At 37.8% G+C, this 20,010-nt stretch overlaps 2 protein-coding genes across 2 annotated transcripts in view; both read right to left on the bottom strand.

Annotated features, from left to right (window-relative positions):
- sl (small wing phospholipase C gamma 1) overlaps window positions 1-5,819 on the bottom strand; it is a 32,220-nt gene extending 26,401 nt beyond the window's left edge. Inside the window, exons 1-5 of the mRNA XM_028313675.1 lie at window positions 5,233-5,819; window positions 2,966-3,104; window positions 2,278-2,440; window positions 1,183-1,386; window positions 313-428 (exon numbers count right to left, since the gene is read on the bottom strand). Of these exons, the coding sequence (XP_028169476.1) occupies window positions 313-428; window positions 1,183-1,386; window positions 2,278-2,440; window positions 2,966-3,104; window positions 5,233-5,590 (980 nt within the window). The 5' untranslated portion in view covers window positions 5,591-5,819. The remainder of the gene's footprint in view (window positions 1-312; window positions 429-1,182; window positions 1,387-2,277; window positions 2,441-2,965; window positions 3,105-5,232) is intronic.
- Window positions 5,820-10,267: 4,448 nt separating this feature from the next.
- Window positions 10,268-20,010, bottom strand: part of PAN3 (Poly(A) specific ribonuclease subunit PAN3) — a 38,521-nt gene continuing 28,778 nt past the window's right edge. The window contains exons 12-15 of the mRNA XM_028313683.1: window positions 17,328-17,406; window positions 16,663-16,778; window positions 15,667-15,829; window positions 10,268-13,972 (exon numbers count right to left, since the gene is read on the bottom strand). Of these exons, the coding sequence (XP_028169484.1) occupies window positions 13,856-13,972; window positions 15,667-15,829; window positions 16,663-16,778; window positions 17,328-17,406 (475 nt within the window). The 3' untranslated portion in view covers window positions 10,268-13,855. The remainder of the gene's footprint in view (window positions 13,973-15,666; window positions 15,830-16,662; window positions 16,779-17,327; window positions 17,407-20,010) is intronic.

Genomic DNA, 20,010 nt, shown 5'->3' with positions numbered 1-20,010 from the left:
GTGTTGTGTCCTTAAAGGATATCTATTTTGATAAACGCGTCAACAGATAACAAAGGAAAATTTTCCAGAACTTTTCTTAAGCATTAAGACACTATATGAGCGCTTATACCTTTACCTATGACTGCTGATAATGATGTAGATGGATGGGGTGACTTTACGTTTTGTGGGGTGACTACGTTTTGTGGGGTGACTTTACGTTTAGTGGGGTGACTTTACCTGTTAAAACTGTAAGACCAAATCATGTTGCTTTGTAATATGTTTTCACACATGTTTATGTAAATAAATATCTTTACGTTTTGTGGGGCGACTTACGTGTTGTGCGACGACGAGATCCAGTAGTGCGAGAGAGGCTGCGTCATGTCCTGGGTGACGCGGTCGTGCGCGCTGTCCAAAATGGTGTTCTGCTTCGAGAACAGCATCTCGATGAACTGCACAACCAAACATACCACTTTAAATAACGTAACATTGACTCAGCCAAAATATAATCAATCATGACGTATTGTTCTCGATAGCAATAAGTAATTTTCGAACTCCTCCTATGTTCTTCTGATTAATTTCGTTGCGGGTCCGATGACAGTTTACCTTTCCCTCGGGACAAACTTGACCTTCATTGGTTGGGTTTTTGTGGCGGTCAAGCTGTAGATCCTGACTACACAGGAGTTGCAGTGGTGGGAACGAGAGGTGGGAATAGTCCCGATAGCAATAAGTAAGATAATCGATTTGAGTATGGCTTAGACAGTTCTTCTTCGGCATTTAGAGTTTGGAATTTGAAATGATAAAATCAAATTCTCATAGAGCTTAATACCCCAAAGTATTAATATACATTGGAGCTTAAGAAATTACTTTGACTATTGGAATTTGTGATTTTGCCTACGACAAAAGCTCTACGTGTTGTAGCATAATAATATATCGCGACACAAACTTGAAAAGGATTTTCCATTTCACTAGACGCTCAAATATTTATATCAAGAAGCTGAAAATGTGAATACAAAGGACGCCCTTAGCGCGTCCTGTCATTGTGGCGCCTTTGAAAATCTAGTCTATGAGAAATTTCCATTGGGTTAATATTAATATTCAGAATGTTAAATGAGTCGAAAAATCATGTTCAACGCTAATCCAGAGTGACTGGTTAGAATATGCATTTTCACCCTAATCCAAGTTGAGTTGGGGGAAAACACTTACCTCTTCCAACTTGAAGTAGGGCTCGGAGATGTCCCTCTGCGGGTCCCGTAGGTAGTTGCGAATGAACTGCGAGGACCCCTGGTGGTCGTCGCCCAGCGGGTCTTGCTGCTCGACGAGCAAGAATCTTTTGAAGTTTTTCAAAGTGACGATATCCTTGTTCTCTCTACAGTAATCCATGTGCTGATCGAATATCTCGTTCACATTCTGTTGGGGGAAAAGAAAAATTGCATGAGTTTTGTAGCTTAGAATCTACTACAGTTTCTTTCAATAAACTAGCTTTGGCATGCCTATTTTACGTGAAGAATTAAAAAAGGTTTAATAAAAATACACTATATTTCTTCTAGTAAGAAAATTTATTGTAATTCTGACCAATTCGTTCCGCCCAACACTCGCGAAAACTAGCACCACCCCACACCAACCGAACTATCGTGCCCGGCCGCTTCTCTCCCCAAACCTGCTAGGTTACCGTCCCCTAGCAACGCCCTAGGCCGAGGAGCCTCATTCGGGAGCGCCCTTAGGCTCGTTGCTTACATTTTGAGGTTGAGAGCGCTCACCGATTGTCCGGTGAATCTGAGGAAACCCCTCACGCCTATCAACAGTCCATCCGAAAAAAAATCAGACCAATTCGCCTGAACAAACGGTCTCTTATAACTGCTCGTGGAACATTCTAACGTTACGTACTCAGTAAAAAAAACTCAGTAAAACTCATTTATTTCTGTAAATAGGCTTAAAAAGCACTTTTACACGTCCCAGTATTAACCCTACCACTGCTTCAGGACAATAAATAAATGGGCCAGTGCTGAGAAGAAGCAGCGCAAGAAACTCAGTCACTATTGTCAGCCTCTTTTTCAAAGGTTTACAGGCTTTCAAATGTACAAAGTTATAAATATTTATGCAAGTAATGCATCCCAAACATTTTTATTTTTTAAATAATCATCGACTTTATAGTAGCCCTTTTTCATTAAGGTACTTTACTACTACGTTCATGTTACTACATGCACATTGAAATGTATCAAGAACCATTAAACAAAGATTTCTGATAATATCACGTCGATAAAGTAATAGTAATATGTATTAAGATGCCAATAGACTTACGCTCTTGTCGAATATTAGTTTGTGGTACAAAAGTGCGAAATCGTCGAATCCTATTTCGCCTTTCTTCGCCGTGTCGACTTCTTGAAATATGTCTCGGAGTTTGCTGGTGGATATCTTACAATTGATTTTTGGCAGGAATGCCTTGACTTCCTTGAGGGAAACCCTAAAAGAAAACAGTCGTTTTAAAGAAGTGTCTTTTAAGGTATTATTAGCTTTATTAATTAATAACAGTGCACCTAAATTTCAATGCATACCTACATTATTTTTCTAGGTTTAGCCTAGGCGCAGACCACCGACTTTTAGTTGGTCAAATCAAATCAAATCAAATCAAATTTCTTTATTTGCGTAATTCCATAGGTCGATAGTTGGGCCCGATTCTAATTTGTAAGGTATGAAGAATCGGCCGATACCAAATCGGCGCACTTTAATATATCTCGATACTAATCAACAGCCCGACCCAACTATCGGCCAACTAAAAATCGGTGGTCTGCGCCTAGGCTTAGTTTCTGTTTTTATTATTATATTTGGTCAGAAACCGTTAAATGAAAGTAAATAAATAAAATTCCGCCCTCCTCAGACACCAATAAACATGTAACATAACTTTCAATAATCAATGTGTCCAGCTGAATGTTAGTCTGAAGGTTACGGAATATTTTCGCGTGGACTTGATGTATAATTCATTACTTACTTTTCGTGTGAGTTCTCGATTATATAGAACTCTTTCCTCAACCAACGTTCTATTTGCAGCGGGTAGGGCACGGTGTTGGCTTCCTCCACGAGGAACCGCACGCCTTTGACCCACGCGTCGCACTCTTTGTCTGTTGGTGCTGCAGCAATGATATTTGATTTCAGAAAGAGCTTTCATACTGGCAATATAAGAATGACTATCCATCCGTAAAATATGTACCCATTATCATGTATAAATAACCCATTTGTTGAACGACTTGTCGTGCAGGGGAAGGTTGAGGGCACAAGAGCGCGCGGCAGGTCGCCGTGCGCTGGACTGACCAGGTCAAAACCACACTCCTCAATGGTCCACTCCACGAGTGCACAAGAAAGGCTGCAGTGCGGGAGGAATGGCGATGGGTTGTGAGGCTTGTCACCGGACCGGGTGTGACGACCACAACACTAACACTCTGGCAAGAGTGTAGCGACGAAGAAGAAGAAGAAGACAACCCATTATTATAACTACGTTGTCAAATGCTAAATCCATTTATTGGAGAGTTAAGTTTAAGTTTCTCAAAAAGCTTAAAATATACCTTTAAGACTTGACAGTATTGAACCATTGATTGTCCATTGAGAATGCATAGATCAAATCTTCCTATATAAAATTATTATACATAATTGAACAGACTCAATACTTTTTACATAAATTAAGCATTACATTCTGTAGACTCAGTGCACGTCACAAGGACACATTTCGTACCGCATATCAAGAAATGTTAATTATTTATTAATTTTAGAGTAACTTACACCCTTGGCTTTTTTTCCAAGTACAGTTGATGGCACATCGGACTCTACATTTTTGTTGCAAGACACATTACAATTGGTTAATAAGACAGTGATTACCTTGATGTGCTATCGTCTGTATTTTATATCTATATATATAAAAGAAAGTCGTGTTAGTTACTCCACTTATAACTCAAGAACGGCTGAACCGATTTAGCTGAAAATTGTCAGGGAGGTAGTTTAGAGCCAGGAGAAGGACATAGGATACTTTTTATCCCGTTTGAAATTAAAAAAAAAGTCTGCTTATTTATTGCCATTAAGGCGGAACAAAGTTCGCCGGGTCAGCTAGTTATAGTCTAAATCAACATAACCTGTGCTAACTAGCAGTGAAATTAAGGCAAATGTGTTACTTATTTGGTTTGATTATGTTTTATGAATGTTGCAGTTTATTTCCATAATAAATAATGTGGATAAAAATGTCTTATTGTAGTATTGAACTTTTTTTTTATGTAGGTAGGTACATAATTTTATACCATAATGTTTGAGCAATTGAGTTTTAACAAACATAAAGGAGGATGACTTAAAAAGGGCTTCCGTCCCATGAATGGAGTAAGCATGTGCAGAAACAGAATGGAAGTAGGTACAAGGTTCAAGTTTTCTATCTAAATAACATGAGGCTTCCATCAAGTTCCAAGCTAATTTTAATTCACCTTATTTCAAATCGTAATACTTGTGAATATGAGTAATAAAAGTATTTTCTACCACATTTAACAAATACACAATCTTAATAATTTTAAGATATGTTTAAAAATACCCTTATGTAATAGGTTTAGGATTACGTTAATGACAAGGATGCACGGTCAGTTCATTATATGGCCACTAGTGGTGACGGAGTTTGTTCCAGCATTTCTTCTCAGCAGTTGCCATATGTAAAGAGCCCCTTAAGGGCTAACCTTCAATACGACTACATCAATAATTGTAGTTAGGGATAAAATTAATTCTGGATGCTGCTAAGACATCAATTATTGAGGCCTTTAGTTTTTTGTGATAGCCTCAAGCCTTGTAGCATCAGTTGCGTACTACTTTTTTTTTAAATGGTTTAAATGTTTGTATGTGAACAAGGGAAATAACACAAGTCATTTAAAATTAAATTAATAAATGTTACAGTCTTTCTCACTCATATAAGGCAATTCAGTAGGTACATTTATTTTTGAGCGTAGAAAGCCACCTATTGTAGTTTGAAATTGTCATACACAGTCAGAGGATACAAAGCAGTACTCTGTAGTCTGTACCAATTCTGAGAAAAATAAATCAGAGTGGGAGGCTAGCCAATACACCTGTGTTCTTTTAGCAAGGACAAATTGCTAGAAATCAATACTTCATCTGCCCACACAATGCCCTATGTATACTGCAATTTCTCATCTATGTAAACATACAAACAGCCGAGTATGATTTAGAGTTACATGGGTGTAAAAATAGGAATGTTTACCAAATATAAGAACTTACCAGCGAACGACGCCGAGTGGAGTTTGAATTCCGTTCCAAAATAAATCGTGAAGCATTTGGAGTTCTCCAGCCGCTTGGTCTCCTCAGGCCACCGCTCGAAGACTTTGGAATTCTTCCCCTGGCGCACTTCTTTTACATATTTGATGTCCAGAAAGAAATCGTACATGTGCCTCGAGTTATTTCCTGGCCGCAGCCAGATGACCTGGTGCGTCTCTCGTTGAACCAGCAAAGTCCCTCGTTCAGGTCTTTTGCGAGGGAAGAACTTGAACACTGCCGTCCCCCTTTCGATGTACGATATAAGTTGTTCTGCTTCATCTATGAGCCTATCTCTCGCTCCATTGTAGCCGCTCGGCCTCATTGTACTTCCGTTTGAACAACCCAACGTGACAAAATATGCCTTTATGCAGGCCACACGAAAACAAGAAGAAGCTGCATGAGAGTCTAAGCAAAACCTATGTAAACGAAATAATTCGGACTCGCGACTTGTTGCTGCACGGACTGAGGATCTGTCTGTCTGACATTTCCGACTCAAATGAACGAAATGACAAAATGCGGTCTGCGCTGAGGACTGAGGAGGGAGGTCGCCTTTTTATAGGAGTGGGAGTGAGTGAGATACTGAGCGGCTGAGCCATTCATTCATCCGTTGTTTTTGTATGGTGAATGAAGGAAAGATTGATACCAACCTAACAAATAAAAGTTTTAGTGAAAATACATTCTACAATCATGTGATATTTGTTACCTTGTCACTGTTTTGTCACAGTGATATCTACTGCATACATTACATTACACTATTTATTTCGCCCACACGGTCGGCCCTACGTCCAAGACTGAAAGCGGAATTATGCTTTTTGAAGTAGGTTTATTAGGAATGGAAATTGAAATAAAGAGAATAGTTTTCTCTGTCTACGGTTTATTTGAAGTTTTTGTAAAAACTGACTTCATTACTTCATTGTCTTCATTCAACAAGTCTTGAATAAATTGAATTTATAGGAGGGTATTTCGCCAAAAATGGTCGATTTTGCCTAATTTCCTTGGCACGAAATTTTTTTTTGTTTTTAACTATTTTTATTTTCCCATTGCATTAAGAAGCAAAAACTAAGCCAATGTATCTAAAAGGGGTGTCATAATTCGTTTTAGAAACAAAGTTATGAGGTCATGAATTTTTGGTAGCCAAGGAAATTATTATAAATATTGTTTTCTCTAAGTTTTCCTATGTGGTTTGCTTTTTTTTAATTCGACCCATTTTAGTGTACCTTCGCAAGCAAACATACCAATGAATATTAATATCATTATAACGTTTTCACACAACTAAGGAAGATAAATGCAGTAGATTGAGTTAAGAGTTAAAAACAAGTTGTGCTATATCTATTCTGATACCCATTTCTTAAAATGTAAATTTTAAACTTATTCCAATAAAGAAATACTAAAAATTTGACTTTACGCCTAATTAAAAAGGGTCTTTTATAATTTCCTAGGCCATTTTAAGCCACGGAAAACAAGGAAATTAGGGCCAAAGAAATTAGATTTATGCCTAAAAGACACCACAAACAAAAACCTATTTACCCTATCCATTTACTATTTAAATTATGGGTTAACCCCTACAGACACTACATTTGTGTAAATAAACATTAAAATTAATCCATTGTTTAGCTGCAAAAAACTGCCCAAAGAAATTGACTTTTTAGTAAACAAAAACCCAAGGAGGGACCTACTTACGCGATTTGTCGCGAAACTGATCAACGATGTACTGTCCTGCCTTGATGGTATCTTGGGACGAAATGGCCGAGTTGTAACGGTGCAGTGCGTTACATTCTAAGTTTTTTCATTTCGTTACTACAATGGTCGAAAAGAAGACCCAGGGAAATTATACTTTTGACCTGGACAAGAACTTAACTTCACTTTATTTTCTTCCTATAAGTATTTGACACTTAAAGTTTTTATTTTTCGATAGCCAAACGTTTCTCAAATGTAAAGAGAGTGCTACTAGAATTAAATTACGCTTCAATTTGTTATAATGTGCCTTCATTTTGGCAAACAACAGTAATGGACAAAACAAGGAAATTAGAAAAACGACTTTTGATTAAGTTTTTCTACGGTTTTATTTGTAGTTTCTGCTATTGTAATAGCAAAAACAAATAAAACTTTTAATGAACTTTCCCATAAAAATAGTTTTATACAGATAAATATAAAAAAACATGTGTTCGCCAGCCTGGACACAGAAAATTTACTGTTTCGGCGAAATACCCAGGAGCGCCATCTGGCGGGACGTCTACTGATATTTTTTCCCAATGCCTTTTGCCTTCTTCTCTTTCTTAGAACCAATAGAACTTAGAAATGATCTAACATTATTAATTAGCGTTCATTACGTTTTAGTGCTCACTTTAAATTTGTGTACCTACAAAAATTCTTAGATTTTTTGGATATGTAAATTATTAGGTTTTTACCTACACACTTATTAATAAAGCCTACACAAATAGTAAAATCAATCTCCTATGATTTATAGACCTTTCTTAGATGGGGCCCCCAACAAATTTTCATACAGGGCCCGTATGGCACGCTACGCCACTGGCTAATGGCCCTAACTCTTACTAAAATACCGCTTCTCATCCTATCTCCTCCTAAGAAAATGTTGTTCAATATAATAGGTGCTTAGTTTAGTAATGGGGAAGAGGTTAAATAAAAACGAACAATTTAATTTTTAATTTTATTAGACAAAAATTTTACATATACTTATCAAGTAATATATTTCCACCTTAATATTGGTGGTACATCAGTGACCATTGCTACATAGGTCGGAATTTGGAATCACCAGCGGCAACCACTGCTCGCCATTTTATTTGATAAACCAGTTATTACATTAGAAATAAATATAAAATAAAGTTACTCTTAACTAAAAACGTTATTAGTCAATAGGGTAACATGGAATTACCAAATAGACAATGCTGGCCTTCTGGGCCAAACTAAGACCTGCGCGGATCGGCGCGTGTTCACACCGAGCGGTCGTAGTCGACTTCTTGTATCGCTTGTGATCTACGAAGGTTATTGTAGCTTATGAACCACCAAAACTGCCACGTTTCATAATTAAAAGGAAAGGTGTGAATACGCCCTTACATTTTTATACTCGTAAGTTCTTCTGACTTTTTCTTCAAAACAATGATGATGTGTTTATGAATGCATGTAGAAATTACACATAACTAAAACTGATATAGGGTAAACCGTATAGCTATTGCCCACTTAAAGATTTCAAACACTTTGACATGCAAAATTAAAGAAAGTATTTTAATTGTCGACCATTTATAACTTTTTTCTTATAACCCAATAAACTGTTAAACAGAATATTAACAGTTTTTAGTTAAAACTTACATAACTTAGAAAATATTGAAATAAATTTAAAATCCTCCAAAAAGTACAGTCATTGCCCACTACTTACACTAATTGCCCACATCAAAGCACAGTAATTGCCCATTATCTTAAAACAAAATAATCAATTTTAAAAGGACAAAATAGGCTTTAAATAAACAAAACAAAACATTAAACTTAAATTCTAGTAGTACAGTCTTCAAAATTTCAAAATAAATTACCTTTTGCTTTATTAACTATATTATCAAATATTTCTTGAGCTGATGTTGATGAGTCAGAATCAGTAGAGACAGAATCATTTACTTCAAAATAAAGATGACACAAAAATGAAAATTTTATATGTATTTATTTTTTTATCTTCTTTGATATCACAGTTCAAGTGTTTGCTCAGAATGTTCAATTAGCTGTTGGTTATTCTTCCCAAAAGTTGTAACTAATTCCTTACAAATAACTTTTTCACTAGTAGATTTAACGTAGGATTTTCATTTTTTGTATTTGCGTTTGAATTTTTATCAATTTTTTCAAGCCAAACCATATTTTTCCTCAATTTATCTTTTAAATAAATTGTTGAATACATTTGTACAGCTTCGATTGCTTTTTGGAAATTTTCTTTGCTATATTGAACTTTTGGTGTCTTTGGCATACTGGAAATGAAACATTAAATGCCATTTCAATACTTATGCCTGTAAATTGCAAAACAAGTCTAGCAATGAGCAATTTAAACACTGCTACTGCATGGTGGCAACACTCTAATAATAATTGCCATGGGCAATAACTATACATTAACATATGGCAATAACTGAAATGATGGTTGGCAATAACTAAAAATATGCAGATTTACGTACAGTTATTACCCACCGTTAAAATGACCGTTAGAAATCAAATTTTATCAGATATTTTCATTGATAATGGAGAAAACACATATAATTTCATCATGACTATACACCATTAGTTGAATATTAAATAACTTACAAAAAAGAATTTACCTCTAAGCAAGTAATTCCTTAATAAAATTGTTAAAGTCTTAACCTGTTTGAGTAACATTTTCACCCGTCTTGACAAAATCTGCCATAACTGTTTTTTTTTTAGTGTTTCCTATTGTACATTTTAAATCTACTGTACATTGATCTCGGAGCCATCTACTTAGTAAATTCAAATCTAACTAGAGTGATTCAAAGTCAGCACCTGACAATATTATTCTTAAAGCGGGCAATCACTAACAGTGGGCAATCACTCTCTGGTTTACCCTACTATCAAAATAAATATAGACACTTTTATTGTAAAAAAATAAACTCAAGACATTTCTTATGAACTTGCCCGTGTAAATAAACATTGAAAAATACGCTTGAAAGATTATAAATAAACATAATGATCAACTTAAAATATGTTAACAGGTAACTATAGTTATTTTAATATATTGCAAGATTGCAGAAACTTACGTAATTACTTAACAGCAAATTAAAGGATACCGATTTTACAATTTGCAAATAATTGTAAAGGCTTCGTGGACAAATATCGTAAACAAATCAACTATATTGTTAAAGACCTGACCTATAAGGGCCCAGTTTAACATAAACAATTAAAACATGTAATTGGCAAGATAATGTGATTAAACGGAACAATGGTAGGTTAGCAGTACATAATTATTATTAACAATTTTGACTTTGACATTCTCGATACATACTAAGTCTAGGCGAAGACCATCGATTTTTCGTCGGCCGATGATCAGTATGGCCATGTATGGAAGTGCACACATTACACCGATTTGATTTAGCCGATTCTTCATACAAATTAAAATTGGGCAAACTATCGGCCAACTAAAAATCGGTGGTCTGCGCCTAGTCTAATAATTCAGATCTACGAGACCAAACCGTAAGGCCCTCGTCACATCGCGCTTCAACCAGAGACTACGCGAAACAATAAGGAGCACCAGGCTAAGTTGATAAAAGTTTGAAAACTTTTCTTTTACGGTATGCTGCAATGCAAACAGCTCCTCTTTCTGTAGACTGTGAGTTGGGTCTCGACTCGGTCTCTTATTTGTCAGAAGCTGAGGCGAGAGCTCTAACGAGGGTTATGTGTTATGTTGATCATCAACTCAATGGTAATCTGCACACCGGCCGAACGCTTTTCTAGTATTCATGGGCAGATATGCTTGCAAATTCAGCCGTAACACGATGGCTCAAGGTGCGAAATCGCAAACATATTTTGCACATCTTTATGATAAATCTTGACACTGCCAATGATAATGTAGTTTCTTTCCAATGATATTCACTCCGGTGGCGCATGTTTGCAGAATGCACAGATAAAGACTGGTTTTGACCGAGAAGAATTAATAAAATAGCGTAACGACTTATCTGCATCAAGATCACAACACAGCTAATGCATCAAATAAGACATGGAATGTTTTGATCTTTGGTTTCAATAAATGTAACTTTTCACGAATGTAAAATGTATTATGTGAGGGAATCGTGTTTTTAATACGTACTATGTACGTGTTGTATTATATTTGTTGTAGGTACTTAAAAATATCAGTATTCAAACCAGTGTCAACATCGTCGTTGCTAATAAATTATACAAACATCGCTGACGACAAGAAGTGATTACAGGTTATGTAATATTTGAAATACATAAAAGTATTAAGATGTTGGCTTTTGTTCGGGTCAAATCGTTCGTAACAGAAAAATAAGTAGACGTGATAATAATATCTTCTCGGTCAAAACATGCTTTTTTCACACCTTGAGCAATGATTCGACATAACAATTTATAACCATAGCAACTGCGTTATTGTGCTGTCAGGAACAAGCATACTTGTAGTCCCAACAAATGCTGATTTTCCCTCAATAGAGTTATGAGCCAAGCGCTTTCTGCCACCCAAACAGTCGCTTGTTCCTGACCGTACTACGTAGTCGTCGGCCATGTTCACAGTTCGCTCGCATTATTTGTGTTAGTTTGGAATGTTTGTGGCTCACAGGCGGTACGATACACTGATGTTGTAACAGACCATAGACAGCATTCACAGTGCTAACCAATCTCTGGGAACAATAGTCCACTAAAGATCTCCATGGCTTATCCATGTAAGTGGCTCTTTTCGTTCGTGTCGTTTGTACAAATTCCAACACTTGTTTATGATGACTATTTAGACTCGAACGAACTTCTCTCAAAAACATAAGTGGGCTAGCACACTAAATTCCGTCCTATCCTCAATCCCACACATGAAAATCATATTATAACATAAATCAATCGAATGAAATAATTTGTTTCAAAAGAACACCCTAGTTACAGCTAGGAATATAACTATATCGGATACTTTCTAACTCCCAAGTTTGCTCAAAACCCAGAGACGGATAAACGGGCAGTAAATTAAAGTTCTTCAACACTCTTGAAGAGATCAGGCCCATCAAACCTTAGCGGAGATCACGTCGCAACGACACTCAAACTGTTGGGAGTTACGACGACGGTATAAAGGTACAATATTAACACAATCAATTACAAGTGTTCCAAATTTGACCACGATCGGATACTGCCGCTTGCGCAACAAACTCAAATGTCCCCGAGTCTACGCCACAAGCGTCCCACGGCGGTATCGGAACCGCCACAAGTAATCATTTACTGGCATGATTCTCTGTGGCAGATGGAAGATAACATGGTGTAACGTTTGTGGAATAGGACCCAGCTACTCTTCGCTGTATTTACTCTGCTACCCTATCCATTACAAAACTCCTCGGGGCTCTTGCCGAATTGTTCCGAGTCCGCTGTTGCATGACGCCGTTCGCAGGCCGACACGTGTGACTTGTGGCTCGAATCCGCAGCCCTGGTCCATAAGCGTGGCGGCTGCGATTAGATGCAACTCACGGGTCGACTCAACCCAGATCCAACGCATCCTCGGTTATCCTATATATTCCTAAAACGCGCAAATAGCGGTTCCCGACCGTGATCATGACACATGTCAGTGCGCCACTGACGTTGTTAATTCTAACGCCTCTTTCTTAGCCCATGATCGTTCTACGAGACAGTAATCGACACGTATTAAAATGAAATGTGACACTGAGGAACAAAGTATACTTATTGAAAACTCATGTTATTACTATTACAGATAAGTAACTTCGGACTGGTGAGCTGGTTACATCGCCACAGTCCTCTTATAGACAACAAATCTTTAGACGCGTGTGCGTACATTATTAAAAAAACATATTCTTGAAGGGCAGCTGCGCGATCCGAAAACAATATCCAAACAAATCACGTTGAGATCTGTTACAGATATTTTGTCTTTGGTTGTTTATGAGTACCGGCAAACAAGTTGCCTCATTTTATTCAGGTTCGCGTGGCCACCCCTTAACTGCTAAGTGAATATAATATTAAACGCATGTTTCGCATGGCTTGCATCAAATTGTCTATGCTAAGGTGAATAATATTGTGTACATCTAGGTGTAATCTTGACTGTCTCAACTGACACCATCTTTCAAACCACAAATGATTAAATTTGGTCATTCCTGACGTAACCGAGACACTGGCGGGGCAACAAGGGGAACTACGGGGAATTACATTTAATCGATTATTAGTAAACCCTGCCTACCCTGACGCCGATTAAATTGACAGCACAGATGAGATCAGTCACTTTCACCGACGTCACAGGAAGGCGGGCGGCAAACGATACAAACATTCATCTTATTAAATTGAACCTTAACTAATACACACATTGAAGAAACTATTACGTGAATGTTCCCCTAAAATCTGGGTAAAAATGGGTTGAAACGGCAACATTGATATTTTGTCGACTGTCGAATTTTATCTCATTTCGGGCACCGTTACTCGCCTATATCCAACTCAAATACCACCGAGCCTACGTCACAAGCATCATACGAGACTGACCACTTCATTCCAAACTGCTCGGGGCATTTTCCGAGACACTCAACTCTCTTCGTTGATTTAAACTAGTGTTCAACGAGCGATGAACTTTTGTTATTAGGCCAATAGTAGAGCGTGGTGTTTGTTCGTTCGCTGTAACAACCAGCAGCAAATGTTAGTTATTGTTTCCATCTCATTCATAACCTTGTCGATCTCCCATTAAAGAGATCGCCTCGTACTAACGAAACCAAAATGGAGTCCCCGCTCATAATTATGATTTATTTTAACAGCAAAATTTCAACCCATTTAGTGTGTGGTAGTAATCAAACGGCAACTACAGTAGCTTACGGTATCGAGGTGCACGGGATCATTTGGGTTAGAAAGAGGTCGTAGAACGTTCAAGGGCTGTAGGGCAGGCCTAGGGCGGCGCCCCCGCCGCTAACATCACCTCGTCGAAGGCCTGCTCCAGGCAATGCTTCAGCTCCGCGTACGACACCACCAGGACACTTTGCTCGTCCCGAGACATCAGCTCCACCTGACAAACCGAACACTTTGTTTTAACACTTATAGCTATGTACAGTCACGGAATGAAAAGGTTCGTCAGTTTTCAAATTGATTCCTTCAACGAATCGCAAGCACATATTATTACCTTTTGAAACTATGTTACAGAATGATCTCGAGTTAGAGAAAATAATCTTTAACTGTTGGTCAGTAAAGTTCAAAATTATTCAGATCAAAGTTGTTTGACGATTTATCTTGTCAAGAAGATTATTATGATTGATAAACTAAAACCTTCTTGTTGGTTCAACCTGCCATTATTATTTCTATTAAATAAAAAAAACTATTGTCAATTGGTCAATGTCATCATTGCATTGCACTGATGGGATAGAAAAATAAACAAGCAAAACCTTATTATTTAGCAAACGTCATATTTATTTAAATGTTAGCAGCACTGTTTCTTGCACTGTTATGTTGGCAGGTTTCTTACAGTACCTAGTGCAAGCGAAAACCGACACTAAGGTGACGAACAAGCATACAAATCTAAAGTCTCGCTTACATTTGACGTAACAAAAAACACCCTCCATTCAACTTAAAAAAATCAATAATCTCTGTATAACGTGGAAAAGGAGGGCTCTTGTCTATTAGTTTTAATAGAAAATTTTCCTTTGTTAGCACGTGCTCCTGCGCATGGATAGCGCGTGATGCGAAACAAATGAATGCGTTTGATAATACATCACGTTTGGAGAGCTCAACATCTATCAGCCACTCTTATAAATATTTACAACGGAAAGATTTTCTGCATTCAGCCATTTCAATGGACATTTCATATGTTGATGTTATGGACCACATCGGTGCTGCAATCGTGAATATTTAGTATTTGTCTCGCTGACGCATTAGTTGACCTCTGCCGGAGCAATCTGAATGTCACGCTTGACTTGACCTACGACTACATTGTAGTTTACACGCAAAAAGGATAAAATTATTCTAAACCTGGAAATGACGTCAAATGCTACACTGATGAATATATGTAGGTCTTACCCGTATTGTTTATACAATTCACTGGTTGTCTATTCCGTGCATAAGAAAAATAAAAGATCTTATTTACATTACAGCCCACTTACGTTACTTTAACGTCGCAAAGCCCAATTCTGGTGGTTGGGGCAGCCCAACTGGTTAAGGCAGTGCGCGAGGATTGCTTGGTCGATCCAGGGCCGGCCGTCCTGGAGTAGACCTTATATCCAGGTGCAGAAGGGCGACATTACCTTCGCGTTGGTGTCCCATCCAACTGGTTAAGGCAGTGGGCGAGGTGGGCTTGGTCGATCCAGGGCCGGCCGTCGTGGAGTAGACCTTATGTCCAGGTGCAGAAGGGCGACATTACCTTCGCATTGGTGCCCCCATCCAACTGGTTGAGGCAGTGCGCAAGGATTGCTTGGTCGATCCAGGGTCGGCCGTCGTGGAGTAGACCTTATGTCCAGGTGCAGAAGGGCGACATTACCTTCGCGTTGGTGTCCCATCCAACTGGTTAAGGCAGTGGGCGAGGAGGGCTTGGTCGATCCAGGGCCGGCCGTCGTGGAGTAGACCTTATGTCCAGGTGCGGAAGGGCGACATTACCTTCGCGTTGGTGCCCCCATCCAACTGGTTGAGGCAGTGCGCAAGGATTGCTTGGTCGATCCAGGGCCGGCCGTCGTGGAGTAGACCTTATGTCCAGGTGCAGAAGGGCGACATTACCTTCGCGTTGGTGCCCCCATCCAACTGGTTGAGGCAGTGGGCGAGGTGGGCTTGGTCGATCCAGGGTCGGCCATCTTCGGTCACCGCATGGAACAGGTAGTCCCGGAACAGTTTGAGCATGTACCGATCGCCTGTCTCGGACCACGACGCGTCCATGTTCAGCCTGCGCGAAAAGATAATAACGTTAAATGGTGTGTGTAATCAGTTGGTTAATATAATCGTTAATGAGGGCTATCGTTTTTATACTTAACAGTTGGCACCCCTGGCGATTGACAGGACCTTACTCTACAGTGGCGCCATCTTGATGAGTGCAAATACGATAGTCCTCCTACCACTTTCGCGCTCACCAGTTGGTGCCACTGTCTTTGCTACTAGCAAGTGACAGGACCTTACTCTACAGTGGCGCTAACTGGTGAGCGCTAAAACGATAGCCCTCATTGCGTTAGGTTTTGTGTGGCAAGTTAATTGTTAAAAACTTTTTAAATCTTATTCGATCTATTCAAAAAGTACTAAACTCGAACTAATAACAAGTTTAAACGTTGCATGGAATCAGCTGAGCGTGACGTCAGACATGCCCGCACCTGTACGGTGACGAGAAATTACAAATATCTGTATCTTAGGGTTTAGTGATTTTTTGAGAAAGAAAAGCACTTGATGATTTGATGATCAAGACCAGAGAAATGTAAGAATATAAATAAAACATGCATATTCCCCTTAAAAATTGAGTTTTAAGGGCTAGAACTAAGTATATTTAGGGAAGCTGTGCCTTGGATTTATTGGTTATTATGTTTATTATCCAATCGTAGGTACTCTTTGGTACGCATGAGCACACAATTTTATAAATAGACTACACAAATATAACAAAGTTTTCTTTATTCTCAATACGTAATATTGTCAAATCTACGATAACCTAATGCCGAATTAGTGTATCATTGCAGGCCACACGATTATGGCATTTATCGCGTTGCAGCAACGATTTGTGATGACGAAACTCACTCTGGACGCTCGTTGATTACGCCGAGCTTGATAAGGATGCGGAGGAGGCGACCGTTGTCTATTTCGCGAGCCAGCTGTTCCTCGAATGCGTCCGCGCGACGTTCGAGCGCCTCCACCTACGAAACAAATAAGCTGCGCTTACGACATAAGACAATTAGACACCGCGAGCTGAACGACTTGCAGCGCCATCTATTGCTCAAATTTACAACTTCGCGCATGCTTATACAAAACAACTAAAGCCCACCGATCAGTGGCACGTTCGACGCAAATAATCCTTGCAAGAATAATTTAACGTTTTACGTACAATATTACCAGCGAAAGGCACATAATTTACTTAGCTATGTTTAATTTAATAACATATAAAACAGTTAAAACACTTTGGATACCTGCATTAGTTCCTTGAGTGCGAAGAAAAAATTTGAGTATGTTTGAAATCATGGAGGGTTGCAAACATCACATGAGTAACATAAAGTTTGTATGACACAACACAACACAAGACATTATCAAGCATGACAACACAATACTAACAAGTTTGCTTTGCCAAAGTTCAGCTGACTGACCCAACATGCTACCTTAATATGGCTTGCTGAGTCAATAGAGAAGTTGATGGCAGATGAAAGCATTCGGAAAGAAGCAAGTACACAGTAGCGAGGATATGAACATACCTGAGTATAGAACCTTGCGCCAATCATCGGCATAAGATCGGTGACGGAGCGGCGCGTCGGTGTCGTAGAAAGCAGGTACCTGTACACAACAAACATTCTAAGTTCGCGGTGCAAGCAGAGTCGCCCAGACAGAAGCACACTGGCCGATCAATGTCTTAGAATACATCGAAGCCAACTGCATGCTGTCTACAATACATATCGGTGTTTTCTGTTTCGTTTTTCCAGTTTCCTGTCCATGCAACCTCATATAACTGATAGTACATAAGATATTATGTATTTCCCAAAAACGTATTTTTAAAGTAGAATTAATTGGGCATCTAAATATATACAGTGTGAGTCACGTTAAAGTGTACATATGAAAATAGATGAAACTAGACCTATTTTTATCGACAAAAAAGAGGTCAAAAATTTTTTGAGATTTTTTTTTATTTTTTTATATAATTTTTTATCTTCGAATTACTTATTGTAAAGAAAACGTAATAACTTTTAAACTAAGCGGTATATCCTGATAAAATAAAAACAGAAATAATTCTAAATAATAGGCGATACTAAAAAAATACATAAAATACACAAAAAAGGCCAACAAATAATAAAAAATGACACTTTTTGAAAAAAATCTGCTTCAAAATTCGTGTTTTTTTGGTTATTTGATAAATTTCTCCAAAAAATGCCCCAATAATAGGTGGTTTTTATTACTTTGTATTATTCTCTATCGTATTATCTTTGTAAAACTAAAAATCGCATGTCTCTAGCCCTGTCACAACATTTGCTATGATCGTTTGAACAAAGGCCTGCCACAACATTATTCTCTGCTACAGGTAGAGACAATTTTAATTTTAACTAAAATGCTTATTTTACTTCGAAATCTTTTGTTTTTATTTGAAATCTAACTTGTCTTTATCAAAATTACAAATCTAGAGCCATTTTCAGTTTCGTTATTAACGAAGCGTTAAATGGCGCGCCCGGAGAGGCTTAGTTCAAACGATCATTGCAAACGTTGTGATAGGGATAGAGACATGCGATTTTTGGTTATACGAAGGTAATACGATAGAGAATAATACAAAGTAATAAAAACCACTGGTTATAGGGGCATTTTTTGGAGAAATTTATCAAATAACCAAAAAAACACGAATTTAAAAGCAGATTTTTTTCAAAATGTGTCATTTTTTATTATTTGTTGGCCTTTTTTGTGTATTTTATGTATTTTTTTAGTATCGCCTGTTATTGAGCATTATTTCTGTTTTTATTTTATTAGGATATACCGCTTAGTTTAAAAGTTATTACGTTTTCTTTACAATAAGTAATTGGAAGATAAAAAATTCTATAATAAATTAAAAAAAAAATCTCAAAAATTTTTTGACCTCTTTTTTGTCGATAAAAATAGGTCTAGTTTCATCTATTTTCATATGTACACTTTAACGTGACTCACACTGTATAACTCAAAGGTGACTGACTGACTGACTGACATAGTGAACTAGCTGACCCGGCGAACTTTGTTCCGCCTTAATGGCATTGTCATCCATACGTCATGTTACATAGCTGTCATTATACGTCAATTACATAGCTGTCATTTGCGTTTTGTTATTCCAAGTCTGATTCTTTTTTGTTATACCACGTTTTATAGTGACTGACGTTTCATGTCGAGTCACACGGGAATGCTGTCGAACGGGATAAAAAGTATCCTATGTCCTTCCCCTGGCTCTAAACTACCTCCCTGACAATTTTCAGCTAAATCGGTTCAGCCGTTCTTGAGTTATAAGTGGAGTAACTAACACGACTTTCTTTTATATATATAGATTAGTGATCTATCAACGCACAGCCCAAACCACTGGACGGATCGAGCTGAAATTTGGCATGCAGGTAGATGTTATGTCGTAGGCATCCGCTAAGAAAGGATTTTACGAAACTCCACCCCTAAGGGGGTAAAGCTGGATCCATCGATCGATCGGGCGTAGCTTAGGTACCGTAGAGGTGCACTAAGAATGGAATTTCCGAAATTCCCACGGGAACGGGAATTAGCGGGAAAATCCTTTTGTATGAAAAATCTAAACCGCTTAAGTTAGACGCTTGAAATTTGGCATGCAAGTAACTTAGTAAACTTAAAGCTTAGTTACAACAGGATATTGCGGGTTTTTTTAATTTAATTTATGCCTATTAAAAGAAAACACCATTTTATATACATATATGTAATAAGAACATATATTTTTACATAGCTTTCCACATGCGTGACTAGATCGGCTTTTGACTTGCCACATTTAAGAATCACCCGAGATACATAAAATACAGGCCAAAGACGGCAATACGACAATAAATTTCACATTATTTATTTGATGTTGGTAGCTCCTACTTTGCTAGAACAAATAAAAGCCACACAAATATCTACTTTAATCAAAGGTCGAAAATTTACACTATGCTGTTTAAATACGATAAGTTAAAAAGAAAACATTATTTTATTTTTGAGTTCGATTACGTTGTGATGTAACAAAATGCATATTATTGCTTATGTTAAAAGCATAGGAACCACAGAGCGATTAATTTGAATAACTAAAATATTGCATTATGCATACCATAGGTATCATTTCATTAAATTTGACCATACAATATTTTATAATGGTGGTGAATGTAATGCCACCCTGGCTGGCAGCCACGCAACATACAATAATGACAAGTAATTATTTTAAGT

The sequence above is a fragment of the Ostrinia furnacalis genome, unplaced genomic scaffold (assembly GCF_004193835.3).
Source record: "Ostrinia furnacalis isolate ACB-3 unplaced genomic scaffold, ASM419383v2 OfSCF4318, whole genome shotgun sequence".
Classification (NCBI taxonomy): Eukaryota; Metazoa; Arthropoda; class Insecta; order Lepidoptera; family Crambidae; genus Ostrinia; species Ostrinia furnacalis.
This window is presented reverse-complemented; position numbering and strand designations above follow the sequence as displayed.